At 40.6% G+C, this 20,609-nt stretch overlaps 1 protein-coding gene across 2 annotated transcripts in view; it reads right to left on the bottom strand.

The window, feature by feature from the left end:
• The window catches only part of TRPM8 (transient receptor potential cation channel subfamily M member 8), an 89,029-nt gene that overhangs the window by 39,403 nt on the left and 29,017 nt on the right, over positions 1-20,609 (bottom strand). For both annotated transcript variants that reach the window (XM_008056622.2, XM_021711226.1), the window contains exons 8-16: positions 19,618-19,815; positions 14,999-15,101; positions 13,804-13,922; positions 9,016-9,306; positions 7,326-7,421; positions 6,393-6,522; positions 4,783-4,928; positions 2,077-2,189; positions 1,390-1,606 (exon numbers count right to left, since the gene is read on the bottom strand). In XM_008056622.2, coding sequence (XP_008054813.1) covers positions 1,390-1,606; positions 2,077-2,189; positions 4,783-4,928; positions 6,393-6,522; positions 7,326-7,421; positions 9,016-9,306; positions 13,804-13,922; positions 14,999-15,101; positions 19,618-19,815 — 1,413 coding nt within the window. The remainder of the gene's footprint in view (positions 1-1,389; positions 1,607-2,076; positions 2,190-4,782; positions 4,929-6,392; positions 6,523-7,325; positions 7,422-9,015; positions 9,307-13,803; positions 13,923-14,998; positions 15,102-19,617; positions 19,816-20,609) is intronic.

Genomic DNA, 20,609 nt, shown 5'->3' with positions numbered 1-20,609 from the left:
ATGAAGCTGGTCTGAAGTTACAGAAATCTTCTGCATGTCAGCTGACCCCTATCCTAGGGGGAGTTGCGGGTAAACAGAGAGACTGATAATCTTCCTGTGCTCCATACTGATGTATGTCATTCAGCTTATTCTTCCTCAACCTTCACCCTGGCCCCATTCCCCACCTGCACCTCAGATCTAATAGGCAAGGGAAGGCAGATACAAGGCACTGGTACCAGGACTTCTCCCACTGCTCACACTCATGGCAGACATCACCAATCCATCAAGATACACTTCTGCTGAAAGCAGACAGAACTTCAGAATCTTTCTCAGCCCAAGAATCCTAGAAGCCATTAAAAAAAAGTCTATTAGAGTTGATATGACAGTTTAGACCAACTTAAGGTTCTTATACTAATCAGTGACTCTGTAAGGACAGGAACAACATTCTTTGCCCCTCCAGATCTTTTGTAGCACATAACATTGTACCTCATAAACTGTAAGTACCTAATACACACTTACTGAAGAGATGTATTTTGGGGTTTAGGCTTAAAAAGAACCATAGAAGTGACAGCAACAGCAGTTCTCAAACAAGCTGTAAACTACTAAATCTGAAAGGGTTTTCTGATTTTGGGGGATGACTTTTCTAGATGGTTAGAATAACACTCTTCTTCATCATCAACATGTATTTTTTCAATAATTACTAACTCAACACCCACTACATGTGAGGCCTGAGCTAAAGTTTTGGATTCAATGGAAGAAAAAGGTTGCCAAAAAATACAGACTCTAAGAAACTACAGAAGAGCACCGTGAATAATTCTCACACACTCCCTGAAATCCATAGAGATTTATATGACTTTAAAGCATTGTTACTCTCACCGGGCATGGTGGCTCACACCTGTCATCCTAGTACTTGGGGAGGCAGAGGTGAGAGGATTGCCTGAGCCTAGGGGTTTGAGACCAGCCTAGGCAACTTGGCGAGACCTCATCTCTACAATAAAAAAAAAAACAAAACATCGTTACTCTGACACACTGGGCACTAGGATGCTCTTAGCTTAAAAGTCCTGTCCGCTTCCCACCACTTGTCATGCTTCCTCCCCTGGTGATGGCAGTGGCAGGAACACAAACTGTTTCTGATGACGGCAGTGGATTTACAATCCAAGGTCTCTTTTCTCTGTGAACGCACTCCCATTTCTAAGTCATCATCATCAATTAACATCAATTAAAGAGCAAAGAGTCAACTTGGTACTAAGAGATCTTATCGCATGGCTAAGAGTTTGAAAATGCACCTTCATGCTCATTGACTACCACTTGAGAGCACTTATTTGGAGCAAATGATGATGTATGAACTCCAGAAGCAACTTCCAATCCTCTGGACTTCTGAGGAGGCACCCAATGTCGCAACCGTCCTACCTGTCTCACTTCGTCGCAGAAGAGGACAAAGACCAGTGCATACAGAACCAGCTCAGGGGGGTGTGGCACTGAGTGGAAATCCATTAGCAGCACGTAGGCAAACAGCAGGAGGAAGGCAATGTAGAAGACCACATTCCAGGAGAAGACCACAAAGGGCGAGGTGAAGAATGCCACATAATACCAAAGTAACTTCTTGTGCTTGTCGATGGGCTTCTTCCTAGACCCAGATGGAAGGGCAGAATCAGCATCCTGGCAAACACGTGACGAGTGCAGCTGTGTGGGCTGCAGCCCCTCCCTCCTTCCACACATAAATCCACACCCACAGCTGAGAGGAAGAGTCAAGGGCACAACTGTGTTCTAAGATTGACCTGACCAAAAATTTAGCCCTTGGCACTCTTGATTAACAAATCAAGATTAACACGTCATGACTAACAAATTCAAACGTTGCCTCAGATCTTGAAAACACAACCCCACCTCTACCCATTTAAAATCAAAGCCAGGGAGATACCACAGACCCAAAGTGTAAACACCAGTGTAAACATCGCTAGGTTTCAGGTCATGTATTCATTTATATAAGAGCGCACATATGGATGCACATATACACACTGACACATACACCCCCCCCCCACACACACACACACTCCTACACATACACTCATACCTAAGAGTATGTGCTTTAATATGTACCTAAATGATACAAAGCCACAGCCCACCAAGGGTATAACAAACAGACACAGAATAATCTTCCAGTTCTTGGTGTCTCGGGAAATCTCTCCATACCATTGCTTGGAAAGAAAATTCTACAGGGAAACAGAGACAACGAACACAAATCCTTATTAACACAATTATATGCAGGATGGTTTGCAAACTTTCTTCCCTGCCCCCATACCCTCCCCAAATATACATAATTCTCTGAATTAATGTCTTGATTATTTTATGGAAGTTGTCTTGATTCTAAGGAGGCTACGGTAAAACAATCTGAAATTCTGTTTGATTTTAAGACTTTTCCTCAGTTGGGTTATGAGAACTTTAAAATAGAGGTTGTGTGAGTCCAAATTCAATAAACCTATGAATATTTAACCAACTCTTATTCTTATTACACAAGTTGAGACAAGTATTTTTCTTGTTCCTTTCTCTTAAATGATCACAAATCCACAGACACCGCCAATGCTACCAGTAGGGTCACCAAGGATTTGTTTCTTGAAGAAGACAGGTGATGCTTTTGTCAGGAAACTAAAAGGCAGTGAGGAAGGGAGAGACCACTAGAGTCTTGATGTCAATTTTTGAGCTGAAATGCATGAAGAAGCTTTCCCCAGACTGTACCAACTCCTGAATCTGGGACAGAAGAGGCTTTCATGAAGGTGGAAATTAGAAAACTCACCTTATCTCTAAGAGGTAGAGGGGTGAGCATAGACCTGACCATATCAAAGGAACTCACAGCTCTCAAAAAAGAGCCTGACAAGCAGAAGGGGGTTGCTGTCTCTTGGTGGCCAAACAAAGAGAAAGCCCAGGGTCTTGCCAGCACTGGCTGGAGGGCTGGCACTGGTGTGTCCCACCCATAACCCTGAGCACCAGCTCTTCTTCTCAGAGGAGGATAGCTGATCCTGAAAGCCCCATCCTAACTCTTCCCGGGGCTGCTCCAGCCAGGCACTTGCTTGGCCCATGAGGATAAGTGTCCTGGAACAAGGTGTTCCAGGAGCAGCTTTCAGCAAACAACAAGTTGGGTTAATAGCCAACTTCCTTGCATACTCGAATGGACAACCTTGAAGTGGCTTCTAGAGTTTCCCAGAGGCTCCTGGCAGGGTTGAGCCCCATTTGCCCACAGTGGCAGCTTCCTCATCAGCATCCCATATTTTCTCCTTTCCTTCACTGTCTCACTGGCCTTCCTGTACTTCCTGGGCTCACCTCCATAATAAACTTCTTGCATCAAATCCTCACTTTGGGGTCTGCTTCTGTGGGGAGGTAATGTCCTGTTTTCCTCACTCTCATACTCCTGCTGGGGTGATAAGCACACCAGGCCATTCCTGAGTAGCATGGTCTGGTTCCCAGTCACAGAAATTAACAGCATTGGGTTGGGTTCCATGGTCACCAACTACATTCCGATCCTACATAGTACCTTGACTACAGGAAGCAAATTCCCTCATTGGGCCAACTGGGTGGTCCCATGGGCCTGGCAGTGAGATTTCCAGTGAACATTCATAACTTGGCTTCTGACTGAAAACCTCAGAACTTGTGAACTTGGACAGGAGCATGAGTCAGCCTCCCCACAAGGCTCCAAGTTTTTAAACATCAGCAAGATGGGCTTTAGGGTCTAAGAGGCAGTGAGTGAGTGTAACTCACCTTGGCAGTCAGCCCAGCCTCCCAGACACCCCCAGACCCCAGTGCTGGTCTCACTTTTTTTACTTGCTACACTGCAGCAGAGGCCAGAACGAAGCATAAGCAAGACCCCTTTTCTGTGTGTTCCTTGTCATAGATCACTGCTCTCAGTGAATCAAGCTCAGTTGCAGTGGCAAATGGATTTTGCTCATGAACACGCTCCTACTGCTGCCTGGTACAATGCAAAGTCCATGAGGTAGACAAGCAACATGGGATCAAATCCCATCACTGCTTCTTCCTAGCAGTGCAAGCTCAAGAAATATTCCAGAATCTCTCTGAGCTCCTGAGTCCTCATCAGTGAAATGGGATGATACCTACCTCCATGTGTACTGTGAGGATGAAATGTGACCAGGTGTACAACAGGTGTGGCTGACAAGGAACAGTCCCTTCGTCTCTTCCCTGTCCCTTCCCCTCCTCACACTGACGTTTTCTACAGCTGGAACTGCGAGTGAAAAAGTTCCCTGCTGCAACCTGAGAGACCCCAGGTGCAAACTGCTATACATTTAATTCAGTGTGGAAAACCAGACTGGTTTTACCCATTTCACAATAGTTTCCCTACTGCTATCACTACTAATAACAACAGTAACAGTAATCGCCAACTTTTACATATTATCTCATTAAATCTTCACAGTAACCCATCATCCACTACTATCCCCATTTCGCAATAAGGAAACTAAGATCCAGAGAGCTTGTGTGACCTGATCCATCATCATACACCTCATTAGGGGCACTATGGATTGAGAGATAGGCAGCGGGATCCAGAGACTCAGCTTATAATTACAATACTGTAATGCTTCCTTTAAACTCAAAGAATATTCTTTTCCTGCAACATTTCTTAAAGCAAAGACGTCTACCCATGCCTATATGCTGCCATCTCCCCTATCAACACTCAACTACTCCGGCTATGGTGTTTATAAGAAAGGAGAAGTCTTGCTTTTAATATTTTTTAGTACTGTTAATAGAGTTGACAGAAAGTCCATTTGTGGGCAGGTTGTTTGGTGGCTGAATGCTGTTTACCTGTACCCCAGGCTGGGCTATGAAATGCTGGTCTGTTGCCTCCACCGCAAGCTCCAGACAGTTGCTTCCACCCCAAGCTTCACAGGAATAGACCAGCAGTTGCTCTGCCAAGTCTTCATCATTGCTGTAACACTCTGTGAACAGCTCTACAGTGACATCATCACCAAGAGAGAGAAGCTGGAGTCAGGACTGAACGTACCCACAACTGTCCTGCCCCCGCCCCCAGTCAATCCCTGAACTCAAGAACAGCCTGGGCCTGAGAATCCCAATTTATAAAGGGCACAGTGAGTGCCATCACAGCACTTTTCTTGACTGAATAACAGGACTTTCTTCAGGCATGGCATACTCAGGAAAACTCCTTATGGCAGTAGGTGAAAATGACTGCTCATTAAACTGAGCTGCATTGGATGCAAGGAGCTCTCCTTTTTGATGGGTTTCCACTTGGGCTCAGGCAAAAGATCATAAGCCAGGGGAAGGGATTTAGACCCTCTGCCTCCCCTTAATCAGAGCAGTCCTTCTTCTATCTCATTTATATTTTGTACTTTCTTGGTGAGTTTTCTTTGCAGATAAAACACAATGTAAAAAAAAAAAAACTGTAAGAAACACAGACTTATCGCATTAAGGGTGTGCTTACATTTCTTCACCTAATGACAAAGAAATTGGAATGTGGATCCTCGGAGGAAATTTTTTTAAGTAAAAACATTAGAAGCCATTACCTAATTGAGGTCACTTAGAAATAAACAACATATCTTTGAAATTTTAAGTTTACTAAGTCGATGACACTAGACAAACATGAATGCAAATATTGCGTTGCAAACTGAAAATGGATAAAGCCAAACCAGTTGGAAATTCTCCACAGCTTGGAGGCCACATTTTTCTGGATTTCTCACATTCCCAGATGATCTGGGCCTCTGTGCAAAGGGCACCGGCAAGCTTTGTTCAAGGACTGAATAGCAAACAGTGGTCAGATATACTGAAGCATGACAGAAGAGTAATGCTAAATGGTGCCTCTTTCCTCGACCACTCCAGCTAATGGGGACTCTCACCTGCAGCCCTGATAGAAGACCCAAGTATCCTAATTTCAGGGAACCGAAGGGCAGGCAGCACCAGCAATTATTTGAGTCACCCCTTGGAGAATTGAGGCACAGGGGACCAACCCAAGCTGCTACTCATGCTGCTGCCTTTGACATTAGTAGTAAATCATGTGTGTGGCTGATCCAGAAGGCTAAGTATTCTGGCAGTATATGTGTATGAAATTGGCAGGATGACTTATTAATTTGCAAATCAGGTAAAATCTCAGACTTGTCATAACAACATGGGGGGAAAAAAAAACAAAAAGCTCCCTGAGGTGCTGAGTTCTTTAGACCTGACCCTGGGTATGGCCCTGGGTGGCTGTGTGACCAGAGATCCCAAGACTTCCCCATTCATTCTTGGGAAAGTACTTAAGTGCGAGGAGCAAGGGGCCTATGGCTTCTGCTATAGCCTGTGTACCCAGACCTTGTGCTCTGCAGCCCTTGATTGGACCAGAGGGGAGAGCTTGGACATGCCGCTAACCTCAGCCACATAGTAGGACCTGCAGTTGCTATGGCATCCCATTCCTGGGGACTTACCAACCGCGCGAGTCTCATACTCATTTGCCAGCTCCTCGGACTCCCCAGCTGCATTGATGTCGTTCTTTACTTTGGCCAGAGTCTTCAGAAGCTTGCTGGCTCCCAGGGCCGCAAGAGTGCAGCCCTTGGTCTTTTGGGGAAAGGGATGGATAATTTCAAGGTTAATTCATAATTCCTTGAAGTGGTCCAAGGATGTATTGACAGCAAAGGCAGAAAACGGTAAAATCTGGACTTTTCATAATGATTCAAAGTAAAATTTGTAATGAGCACAAAATAACCTTGAATCTGAATGTATCCACAACCTTGACATAGAATTAGCATACAAAAAGAAAATGTTAAGATAAATGCCATGAGAAACTGACAGTGAGACTATAATAGCAAGAGGTCTGGCTAACGCAGTATCATACTCTAATAGCTCAAAGAGGGATAGGGGAAAGTAGATAAGAACGTAGAAGGCCTGAATAATGTAACTAGTAAGATTTAGTGTGTGAATTCAATATTCAATGTCTAATTTTATCTCTATGAGAGTTCATAAATCACTTTAAAAAATTATGATGTGCTAAATCACAAAGAAGTTTTTCAATAAATTTTCCAAAGCAGAATTTTTACAGGCCCTACTTCCTGTCCATAAAACAATAAAGCTAGAAATCAATTTTAAAATTAAATTGGAAAACCTCAACCACTTGGAAAACAGTCACACCTGAGAAGCAGGTGCCTACTGAATTGCCCACCAAGCATGACTCCACCCACAGACCATCTCTGCCAAACATATCTCCAGCGACATAGAATCAGAGGACAATCATGTTCATCGGACATCAGATGTTCCCTTTCATTGATGATGTTTTATATTAGGTATGTGCATGTTGAGAAGATCAGAAATGTTATAGCAAGGCAAATGTTTGGTGTAAATCTGGTGTGGGCTTGGGCATTTACCTGTTCCCAGATGACCTTGGAGAGTTCCTTCTTGTTCTGAAGAATGGCCCAGATGAAGAGTGCTTGCAGGGGGTGCCGAGTAATAGGAGACACGTCCTGGGTGGGGTTAGAACAGATGATCATGGTGTGTAAATGAAAATCGCTTTAGCTGCACCACAATAACAATGAAAACAGGGGTCAGGAAGCCCGAGGAGAGGACTCCATGTTTGGAGGGCTCTGTGGCTTTGTGGATGAGTTTGTCTTAACAGTGCATTGATATGATTCTCATCTCTGCAACTCACTGGGTGGTAAAATTTGACACAAAATCTTTTATCCATCATAAAAGACAACATACAACTATATGGAACAGTAGAAAGGGTGAAAAAATGTGCAGGGAACCATTTAAAAACTGAATGACTCCTGACAGGCCGAAGAGAAAGCAATTTCTTCTCATCATATAAGCCTATATCTCATCTAGAAAAAAGAAATCTTTCAAACTAAATTCCAACTTTTCTATGACTTAAGTTAAATTATTCACAATGGATAGCTATTCAAAAATTTGATTTTAAAATAGCAATTAAAATACCAGCTTCTATTTAGCATCCTACACCTCCCAATGGTAACTTTTATATAGGAAACAACTAAATATATGTATTTCTTTTCAACTTCCTTACAGGTTTTACCAAGGTGTAAAATGCACAAGGCACATTATCCTGCTGCAGAGGGATTTAACATAAATAGAGTCAAACAGAAGTTCTCTAGACACTTCCAATTCCTGTAAATACTTAGTTCATTTAGATTTTTGTAACATACATATGCACACACTAAAAATCCCAGACTTCAAAAAGATAATGACCTAGGTTGGGTTTCCCCAGGAGAAACCCCAAGACAAGGATTTGAGGCAAGTCATTTATTTAGGAGGTGATCTCAAGAAAACCAATAAAGGAATAAGAAAATGATATTATAAAAGAAATAAACCAATAAAAGGTACATTATCAAGTAAATTATCTTGGTGGGTAACTAGAGATTAATCCTACTGGGCAACTCTAGGGACCAGCATAGCACAAATGCCTTCGAGTTAGCTCCTCCAAGTGGGGAAGAGCTAGGTATTTACATACTGTCCTCGGACAGTCATTGGGCTCTGACCAGAGCAAACTTTCAGCAAAGAGTTGTAGGTACTGGCCTTAGAAACTGGGCCTGCCACTACTTAAAACGGGAAGGCTTGAGGAAATATAGGTAGTACATCCACAACATCCTCTCAAATGAATACCTGGATTATCCCTTTGGAAAAAATCACTAGCTCTTTTATTCACAAAAGGATGCTTGTCAGTTCTTCAATCCTTCAGGCGCATGGGTCGCAGGGGGTTATTTTAATATTTTAAGCAGATCATGTGCAGTGGGCTAAGACTTGAGCAGGCAGCCATTTGTCCCTGTTCCCTGTTAGGTAATCTCCAGAAAGTATGCCACACCAAGCTTTGCAATTAAGAAAAACTGCAAATAGTTTGAAATACAGCATAAAGCATAAAGCAAACAATTAGAAAACTTACCAGGTAGAGACCTAAGTAAAGGCAGTAGAAAAAAATTAACAATGTCAACATATTAACTATTTTATGGCAATGAGGTAGGGAGTGGGATAGATGAAAACAGAGATATCTTTTGAAGGAAGACTCAAAATAACAGAATTCAAGCAGACAACTCTCTCAGGACATACATGGAATTCCACGTCCATCTCATCCCTGCTATTTCTGTCTTCCTTTCGGAAGCCTCTTCGGAAGTTTGCAACCAGTTTCCAGACAAATGTGAGGAGAGCATCATTATAGGAATTCTTGGCAATCTGCAGGTTCCGGTACACAAGGGTGCTGAAGTGGTTGGAGAAGAGCTCAGTGAGGACATCATGGGTGAGAAACTTCCGCAGGTTCAAGCCATTCTCCAGAAAGAGGCGGACAAACTTGGGTCTGTCCTTTATGAGAGCCGTAAACATGACTTCTTGAAGGTCAGCAGACTAAGGAGAAAGAGTAGGGATAGTATTAGCAATACTAGGAAAATACAATAAAGAAAATATAAGGCATTTTTCTTTCTCACCACACTGTATTTTCAGCCACAAATAGTATCTTCAACTTCTCTTTCAATGTAGTCTTGAGAATAAAATGTATATTTTCAGCTTTAATACAACATTGGATTGTAATGCAAACATCTAAACAAGGGAAAGGGCATGGTAGAATCTTTGTCATCAGCTAGATGTGAACTTGAATATGACTTGGCCTCTTGCTAAAGTGGAGATAAATAGCTACATGCCAAAGATGATGGTCAAAAATTTATCCCAGTAGGTGACATAAAGGAAACACTCTATTCTAGCAGAGCTAGAGCCATCTCTCTGAAGTCTACAGTGGATGCCAATTGTGAGCCAGCCACCAGCTGTTTCTTCACTCCACACCATGGGATCCACTGTCCCTCACAGTGCCCATTATGGTGACTGCATTCTCAACGCAGTTGGCAAAATGGAATCCACCAAGCCACACACAAACCACATGCTACCAAGCAATTGCCTGGTCACGTTACATACCAGTAAGTCACTAAAACACTTGGCAATTATGCTTGATTATTAGCTATCTATCAGGGCTTCTGATAAAACTTATCCTATAGAACTTTCAGAGAATCTTAAGAAAGATAGTCAATGTTTACTTCAGGTACAACCCATTGAGCTACAGGCACACCAGCTCTCAGATGTGTTCTGTGTGTCCTTCATAATATTTCTTACACTTTTATTCCATTGCCAACATTTAAAAAATAGAAGATTCACCGAAATCTACATTTCCAGAAGTAAAATAATTAAAATCCAGATTTATGAATAAAAACCAGCAGCTCTGACAACATAGGAAGCATTAGCTGGAGCAGAGGGACAGGTGCTCCCAATAGCCTAAGTGCTCCAATTCCCCACAGTCCCCACCTACTCAGCCCACTTTGCTCAATTATATTGTTTGCCTGACCCCCAGTTTAGGTGAAAATGCTCTCCCCATGGCAGCATTAATTGTTATTGTTTTTGTCTAATGTTGGTCCCATGAGGAACACCCATTGCCTGGAGAAGAAATTGTCTAGGGTCCCTTGAGTCCCTGCATTGTGGATTCAGCTGGGTTATGCAGGGGAAGAGATGACTACCCCTGGGAGGATGGCAGCTGGGCTGACTCCTGTCCTCAAAGCAAATCTTCCTTGTGTCCATAATTTCACATTATCTCTAAATCTATTTGCCTTTTTATTGGTCACATACTTGCTAGCACAGGACAGAGGTTCTCAAATTTTAGTCAGAGTCTCATGGTGTAAATCTGCTTGATAAATGCAGATTGCTGGGAGTCAACCTTGGAATTTTTGACTCACCCAGTACGAGACAGAGTCTGATGGGTGCATGACTAACATGTACCCAGGTTATCCCCATCCTGGGGTCTGCCACCAGTCTAGGACCTTCACTCTGAGAACCACGGGCATATAGAAAAGAGAAAAGAATTAGCAGTCAGAGACATTTCTGCTTTCAAATCTTAATTACATCATTTTCTAGTTATGTGACCTGGAAGATTGTGTCTCTGAGCCCGTTTGTTCTTCTATTAAACAGATGGTTGTGAGTATGAAATAAGCAAAAACAGATCATGATCCTTTCAGAGGTTCAAGTTCAGAACAGGTCCTCAAAAAGCCATCAGTAGCTGCCTCTGCTTTGATACCCATGGAGCCCTGGTTTAAACCAGCAAAATGAGATCATGACTCTGTGGACTGGTATGAGGAGGGGCAAGTAAACTAACACAATGGAACTGCTTTGTGCACTCTGAAAAGTTACACAAATGTTGTATTACCCCCAAAATTGTTATTTTTAAACAAATACTCACTAATATGTGCTAATGTTCTAAGCAAATAAAATGCTTTGAAACCTTTTCTGATTTAACCAAAACAACCCAATGAAGTGGATACTGCTATTATCATCTTCATTTTCAGATGAGCAGTGGTGTGCTGGTAAATGTTTAACAACCAGCTCTCTGAAGGAAAATATAGGCCTGAATTGTAGTGTTTGCCAGTTCCTGTGGTGTAAATACTCCCACTGTGACTGAGCTTCAGCTACCAATATGGCATCACTGAATGTATAGGGAAGATATGTGAAGTAGCACACTACCATGCAGTAGTTCTGACATATAGATACAACATATAGTTCCAACGTATAGGCATAAATAACTTTCAGAGCATAAATATTAGTAAATGTATGCAGAAATTTCTCAAAGAACTAAAAGTAAATCTACCATTTGGTCCAGCAATCCCACTACTAGGTATATACCCAAAGGAACAAAGATTGTTACATAAAAAAGACATCTGCACTCACGTGTTCATCACAGTACAGTTCACAATTGCAAAGATGTCAAAGATGTAGAATCAACCTAAATGCCCATCAACTGACCAGGGAATACTGAAAATGTGGTATATATACACTATGGAATACTGTTCAGCTATCAAAAAGATGAAATAATATCTTTTGGAGCAACTTGGATGGAATTGGAGAACATCATCCTAAGTGAACTAACTCAGGAACAGAAAACCAAACACCATGTGTTCTCATTTATAAGTGGGAGCTAAACTAAGGATTTTCAAATCCATAGAGAATGATATATTAGACATTGGAGACTCAGAGGGGGTGGAAGGACAAAAAACATCACCTATCAGGTATAATGCGTATAGATGGAAGTGATGGGTACACTTAAAGCCCAGACTTCTTCACCACTATACAGTACAACCATGTAAACCAAAACCTATTCATAACCCCTAAAGCTATGGAAATACAGAAAAAAATTAAAAATGTAGCAAATGATTAGAAAGTGATGAGTTTGATTATTTATTATCTTTGTTTTCATTAAATCTATATAATTATAAGTCTGTATAATCTAATTTTTAATAATGACTATATTTAGCCATCAACAAAATCCCTAAAAATTTAGTAGTTAGCTCTTGCAAACCAGTCCTAGCTGGCTCCAACATGCCATTGGAGGAGGAAACTGAGGCAAAGAGAGGTTAAGTAACTTGCCCCAACTCAGGCAGATATGCTGGTTCCAGAGTCCACAGTCTTAATCATGATGTGCTTCATCCTCGAATCTTTAGCTGAATCTTTAGAATCACCCTCAATCTTTAGCTGAGTTAATAAAATTAAATGTACCATTCAGTATGTGCCTGAGTTTATATTTATTCGTACCATCTGGGTTTACTTAAATACAACATTTCACACATAATAAGTCATTTATGAATCAATTAACTAGATCTACTGATAGTTCCACTTTCCCTCCACTAACTAAAGCCTTACAATGTACAATGGGGTTTGTTATATTGCAAAGACAAACACAAGATAGTATTTGCTAAAGAAATGAATAACTTAAAAATTCATAAGCCATTGCTTTATTTGTACTGCTATCATCAAAATTGATTGCATGTTAATATAAATCAAGCCTTGTTTTTTTATTACACAACAATAGGCTTGAAAGTGATTTCAGAACATGGCTGCTAAAGATAAAATTAGGAAATATAAGCAAAATCTATACAGATACGTATAAAATTAAATATATATCTCACTGTCCACTAATGACTTAAATTGACTTGAAAGAGCTGAAAATAAAGAAACAGCCTTGCAGATCTGAGTGTGATGGTTTGTAACTGTTTCTATTGAATGGAGCTCCTAAGGTTGATTGACCCTTAGTTGAACATAAAAGGATACTGCTTGAAAATGTGTTCCTTACAACAGAAAGAAAGAAAGAAAGAAAGAAAGAAAGAAAGAAAGAAAGAAAGAAAGAAAGAAAGGAAAGAAAGAAAGTAAGGAAAGAAGGAAAGAAAGAAAAAGAAAGAAAGAAAATGTGTTTTTAAAACACTTATCAAATTGAAAAGTGAACAAAGGCAGTCTGCTGGCAAAAACATATATATATACAGTTTGTATTGTATATACAACTTCCATATAAAAGGTGCTCCTTTGGCTAAGGGAGTCCCAAGTTTCTAGCTCTTAGACATTCACTGGTTGTCTTCAGTCGAGTTGTTTTATGTGTCCTTTATGCATCCCACTGCTGACAATTCTTTTCAGAATTCAACTAGGTAGATGGGGTACAGAGCAAAAAGAGAGCTGCCGTCTGAATTTTTAGTCAAGCTACTATCAATCATCCCAACACATATTTTTTCCATGTGCATCCACTCCCAGAAGGAAATCTGCATCTCTACACCCAGATGGAGAATCACTCTTACATTGTGGCGTTGATATTGTCTTACATTAAGCCATTTATTTGTATTATCTCTTTACAACAAACCTGCTAAATCAATGTTATCATCCCATGCTACAGACAAGGAAACGAAGGTTCAGCAACATGGATGTGCCAGAACAGAACAATCCCTCACAAGATTCAGTATTGAAGACCTTGTCAGAAATAGACTAGCCTTTGTACAGATCATTGTCCAGACCCAACACTGGAATAACCCAAGAGGGCTTGTTGTTTACCTCCCATCGGCGGTCATTGGTGAAAATCTCATCATTGGCTAGATCCAGCTGGTTCCACTCCAGCAGAAGCTTCAACTGCCCGTTCCAGTTATCCTTGTCTTGCTCATTGGTGCTGAAGGCTGTAAGAGTGCAGAAAGAGGATCAGCTCACCAGGCCCAGACATAAGAGAGTCAGAACCATTCAGTACAGTCAATTATCAGAGCCATTTGTCAAAGTTAGGCATGTTCTCTTAGATGCAGTCACTCAGAAGTGTCATTCCACTCCACTCTGTTTTCTCATTCTTATTCACATTCTTATGTCTCAAAGTATGTAGTGAGAACCAACTCAGGCTATAATAATATCTTTTCACTGCATAGCCTAACATGTAATAATGGAATATTGAGATTTTTCTATAGATTCAGATTCCATAAGCATTCTATTTCAAGAGCCATATCTGACTTATACTATATCTAAATCTATGAAATAATGAGTCACATTACAAAAATGTTCTTTTTGTCTTTTCCAGAGCTAATATCTTTTGCACCTATATCTATACAGATATAATTCTGTTTAATAAATGCTGTGATAATCAAATTTCTGGCAAGTACAATAAGAATAATTCTAACAGATAGACAAACTTAAATTGCACTTTCTGTGTGCCTAGCCCTACTCTTTATATTCACTAATCAGCATTTTCCAAGGATCTATTCACTCCAGGTAATGTCCACTTGATGGAATTCTAAAATGTCAATGATAACAGAGAGATATCTTTTTAAAACTGTGGTTCACGCATAAGCTTCAGGAAATGTGTAAATCCTTGAAATTGAATGCAAAATTGTGTGTGTGAAGTGTGCATGCATGCATACACAGTTATGTGGAACTCTAGGACAAAGATCTGTAGTTTTTGCCACATTCTCAAAAGTGTCTGAGACTCAAAAAATGTATATACATTTTAAACCACTGTTAGAAACAGCTTTTTGAAGAGTACAGTGATTGTATTTGACCAGTATTTCAATGACATAAAAAATTCTTATTCTACCAAATACATGCAACCAAGGAGATTTTCCTTACCAAGGCAATAGCAGTTATTATAGCTTCCAATCTGGGATAATCAAAATTAAATGCAATACTACATAAAGCTGTTTTATAAAATAAGTGTGTCAAGTCACAGAAAGCAACCAAAGCTGAAACTTCAAAAGGAGCTATTTTTACTCACCTTTATACAGTGCGTAGGAGATAGCATTGCTCACAATTTCATCCCCAGCTTCTTCCATTTTAATAACTGTTAATAGGTGAGAATTTTCGAGAATTTCTTTGAGCTGGCAACATTAAAAGAATGAAGTTATCAGTCAACTGATTTCAGGCATGAGAAGCATAAACTTGTCTTTTTGTGAGTAATCTTTTATTCCATCTTTTTAAAAAGACCACTGAGAAGGGAGTTCCAGATCTCCTCCCCTCACCCACAACACAGGCCCACAGTTTCTAATTTCTAAATTGTACTAATGAATTCTTGACCACAGTGAGAATAAAGTACTGATTACAAAAAAGTACACATATCAAGTAGGCCCTACCAAAAAGCTGAGAGCTTAATTGGACTGGGTGTGTGTGTGTGTGTGTGTGTGTGTGTGTGTGTGTGTGTGTGTGTGTGTGTATCACAAAACCCAGCATGTAGTAGATGCTTAGTTGCTGAGTAAGTAAATACATGAAGAAAGGGTAATAAAAGACCACAGACATCATCCAAGTGTGGTCATAAAGGCTTACGCAATAGGAAGAAATTAAAATGCAAATAAATGCCAAGAGGAGTTGATGACTGAAGAAAGAGATCAATAATTTTCTACATTATTTTTCGTAATTTTTCTGCAGTGTTTAATTTTAAGATGCTTTAAAGATGATAGAACCCCCAATTCTAAGTTTTTGCAAGTCAGGGCAGGGGTTTGGTGAGGGAAGGCTCCTGGTAGAGAAGGAAGCAAGCCTGTTTCAGTTAGACTGAACTTGGGGTGATGGTGGGTTTTCCTGGCAATATTTGGAAATGGTGATCTGGAACTGCTGGAGTCGAACTGGGCAGGAGAAGGAAGTCTCAGGGTCCAGCTGCTGGAAGGTGGAAAGATGCAGCTAAAAAGGATCCTTGAAGTTGGAAACTAGGTGAGTTTTTAAGGCTGCAGTTTCCTGGGAAAGGTTGTGATGGAGGCCTTAGTTTAGAAAATGCAGTACACAGGGGGATGATGAAATAAATGAAAACTGCAGGAAAACACAAACCATGGGGATTTTGAGGGAGAGAATGGGAAAGATGATGGCATGAAGGGAAAGGTTCTCTTCATATCTGCAGTATTTTTGTTCAGGCTGAAGAAAAACGGTGCACCTAGAAATGACAGACGGGGACAGGAGTCTGGGTCCCAAGGTTATAAGACACAAGTGGAGGTGGGCAGTACCAAGGGGTTATTTTTATTTTCCTTTGAAATAAAAAAAGGAGAAAATGAATGTGGGTACAGAGCAAACTGATGGGGCCCAAGGATATCCTCCTCCCTACGTACTCTTGTCTCCTTCTATCCTGTTCCCCACTGCAACCATTATAAGCTTTCCCAAACTCAATTTGATCACACATTCTCCTTGCTTCAAACCTTTCAATGACATCCCATTATACTTGAATAAGACCAAATGGTGTTCAGGGAGCTCTGGTCTGGGCCTTCACAAACTCTTTAGGCTCTACTCACAGTATCCACCCCCACTGCCATCTTTCAGCTCCTGGTGTATGCCATGCTTGCCTCTCACCTCAGAACCTTTGCACATGCTGCTCCCACATCACACTTGCAACCCTCACCTTGTTAATTCTACCCATCCTTCAGATCTTGGCTCCCAAGTTCCTTCCTCTGAGAAGCCTTCCACAAAGTCCCACACCAGGCCAGGTTACCTCAGCATGTGCCCTTCTGTATCCATGTCTCCTTTCTTCAGAACACCCATTTCAGTTTGAAGTTATACAATGCATTGTATTGCAATCATGCAATACAAACTTTTTTTCCAACTTCTCTTTTCTCTATGAGGACACAGTGTTTCTGTTGTGTACATGATTCTCTCTGAAGTGCCTATTTCAGAACCTGGCACACAATAGGTGATCAATAAATATCTACTGCATAAATGAATACATTAAAGGGTCAAAATGAATAAATGATGTCTAGATTGGCTGATTGAGATGCTGGAGCGTCAAGGTCTTGAGACATTGAGGAGTAGGCACGGGGAAAAATGATGAGGGCTGTTAGGAGAGGAGGGGGTGATCTGAGTGGAAGAAGTATAATGAATCTCTTAGAGAGGTCAAGACACTGTGAGTCCCGGTTTTGGGGTTGATCATCCACATGATCAGTAAGGTCACCCAAGATTACTCTGGAAAGTTGCTTAATTAATATTTGACTGAATGTATACATTCATTCATTCATAATCCCACTCTTGAGCTTAGTCTTTTGGGAAATCTGTACCAATTGCAAAACCCCATATGAGTCATAATTAAAATGCCAGACTAATTTTTATTATTGATGTATGTCTTCTGATTGACATGATTATAATTATATAATTAGCATATTCAACATGAATGTGAATTAGATATGAATTCCAGAAATGATTATATAATCAAAGAAGATAGAGTATGTTTTTTAGTCTTTTCAAATGTGTTGCCTATAACAATTTTTCAAGCAGCAGAAATCAAAATCCTTCCTAAAGGATGTGAGGACCCATGAGATGGCCTCTTTTCTTTGGACATGACCTTGTCCAGACCCAGCAAACCAACTTGCACAAGGAGTAAAAGGAAAGTCACTGAAAGGGACCTGGACCATCTTTGGTGGGTAAGTTAAGAGTTACCTATCCCTTCCTCTATGGGTATCCTTGAACTGACCACTGAATTACTTTCATCTATTACAGGAAATTACCTTGAAAGTGGTGAGCAACATGTGATGTCTTAACTTTGATATATACGTTTTGGGATTGGCCTGTTTATATGTTTAGAATTGACTCAAAGTAGTCAGGTATGAATGTTTGAGGGATCAAAAGTATCCAAGCACTTTGGAAAGGAAGGACTTCTTCCTAACAACAGATTTCTCTGCAAAAGGACCCTCATCAGAATTAGCCCCCTGGCCACTTTCAACCCTTTTACATGCTCCTACTCAAGATGAGAAGTGATTTCAGCCTCCCCCAGTCAGCTTTTTATTGCTTCTCTCATTGGGCTCTGCTCTGTGGTTCCAGGATAGTGCTCTGGTTTGCAGCTGCCACTTGCTAGCCTGGCAGGGCGGTCAGCAGTTGTCTGGTGCTGCCTGTATCTGGGTAGACTCATCTATCTTATTCTGAATCTTGGCATAAGGAGGCTCATTGTTGCTGTACCTCTAAGCCACATTTTTCAACTTTGCCTTCATCATCAAGAAAGTGGATATTTTTAATCTCCATTTGCCTGATTCTTGTATCTGTCTCTCAACCGGACTCAAACAATGTGTAAGAAAATCCCAGCAAAAACTTTCGTATAAAACTACCAGTTTTACCTTTTGTAGTAAATTCTGAAAAATGCAATATCTTGAGTAGGAATATCATATATAAGCAATCACTAGACAGGGCATCCTTCAGTACCAGTATTGTTTCAGCTATAGGGAGAAAGTTCCTGTGCATTTTTAAGTTCTGAATTTTAGAAAATGAAGCTTAATCCAGAAAGGACTTGTTTCCTGATCATTTCGGATCACACTGCTCCATGAGGATTATTGGCTAACTGCCCTCTCAGGTAAATTAAATAAGACCCTTTATTAAAATTGGGTCGTTTACCAAAGGGTATCTGACAGCCTAAAAGAATGAGTTGACTTTTATCATTATTTATGTGAATCTGGTTTGTCCAGGCTTGCCTTAAATAATGACAAAGGCTACCATGAGCAAGCAGAAATTATCTTTGTATTCTAGGATCCCAGTTTACTGCATTTGATATTTTAGGCCCTTCCATATCTGGTGAAATATAATCTGAAATGCCAATCTAGTTAATGAAAACACATTTTTATCATTTACATTAAATAAAACGTTTGACTCTCATGCTGAAATTGACTCTATAATTAAAATAATCTTTGCTGTCTATAGTCTATTTCCTTTATGGACAAATTTCCAAATGGCAACAATTGTTCCTAACAATATCCAAATATCATAGATCATTTTTGAATGAGCTGATGTGAAGGCACCTAGAGAAATTAATGTGAGTTTTCTAATGAACTGAGCACTCAGGAATATGAAAGTCATTGCAAGAAATCAGCAGCCATGAAATAGAGAAAAGTGAGAAGACACAGCACTACCACATTAAAATATTTTATAAACGTAGCAATAAAAAGCATAATAAATATCCTAATGGGCCCACATTTCTTACATGATCTAATAAGAAAGATGAGCAATTCCGAACTGAATCATGGGCTAGTTAATGTAGAAAGTCAATGATTCTTTGGTGACGATTCTTTCAATACATATAGACTCAATTTAGAGTCTCCATTTCTAAAATATAATTCCCAGGGAGTTCTTTCCTCCCTATCACTGACAGTGCATTAGTTGAAATCAAGGTATGAAAAAAAAAGGATTACAAGTTCTGCACACAGACCTAAATTAAGCCCTATTCACTACCCTTTAGGAGGTATGGATGCTTGGCAAGTCATTTAACTTATCTGAACTTTAATTTCAGCAAGATACCTGGTTTAGGCTGGAGTCGAATCCCAAAGGCATGGAGAAAGTACCAAACACCTTCAGTTCAGAAGAGTTAAGTGTTTAAGGCATTCTCCCTTCCCACAAATTTAGCTTCTTTTCTCAGCCCTCAGACATGTTCCCCCAGCAACTCACACATTTTATCCAACTCTCGGTCTCCTCCTCAGGCAACCGGGACACCGTGCGGGGTAAAAAACGCACCAGCTTCTCCTTGATGGCAGAAGATGTCAGGGCATCCTCTACCTCCACCAAGCTGGCGATCACATCAGCGATCTGACCTGAACCTTCTACCACCACACAAGGAATTTTACTTTTGATGGAGGTATTGATGGCCTGGGAGAAGGGAGACAGAGTTAGGCAGATGGAAGAGACACTGATCAATAGACCGCAATTCAAGATTAAGGTTCTGAATCAAGTTGGTTAACAAAATGGGCACATCCCTATAGTTTTTCCTTCAAGGCTTTTATTTTAAATCAGGAGCAAATCAAATGTTGGCAGTTGCTTTATAAATAAAAAATATTATCTGGTGGTATGGCATCCTATGACTAAAACAAATTTCATAATAAGAATATGCATGACTGGCTTAAGTTTTTTGTAAATAAATGCTTTAAAATATGCCTGCATACAAAATTAATCATTCCAATACCAGCATAATAGGTTTGAGAGACACCTATTAAGACTGTAGTTGGGCCGGGCATGGTGGCTCATGACTGTAATCGCAGCATTTTGGGAGGTGGAAGCGAGAGGATTGCCTGAGCCCAGGGGGTCAAGACCAGCCTGGGCAACATGGTGAGACCCCATCTCTACAATAAATCAAAAAGTTAGCCAGGCATGGTGGCACATGCCTGTGGTTCTAGCCACTTGGAAGGCTGAGGTGGAAGGGTCACCTGAGCCCAGCAAGTCGAGGCAGCAGTGACTATAAGTGTGCCATTGCACTCCTGCCTGGGCGACAGAGTGAGACTTCAATTCAAAAAAAAAAAAGACTGTATTCAGCCTGGCATAGTGGTTCATGCCTGTAAACCCAGCACTTTGGGAGGTGGAGGTGGAAGAATTGCTTGAATCCAGTTCGATACCAGCCTATGCAACAAAGTGAGACCCTGTCTCTACAAAAATCAAAAAATTAGCCA

The sequence above is a fragment of the Carlito syrichta genome, unplaced genomic scaffold, assembly GCF_000164805.1.
Source record: "Carlito syrichta isolate Samal-C Ts95f unplaced genomic scaffold, Tarsius_syrichta-2.0.1 Scaffold12763, whole genome shotgun sequence".
NCBI classification, from domain to species: Eukaryota; Metazoa; Chordata; class Mammalia; order Primates; family Tarsiidae; genus Carlito; species Carlito syrichta.
This window is presented reverse-complemented; position numbering and strand designations above follow the sequence as displayed.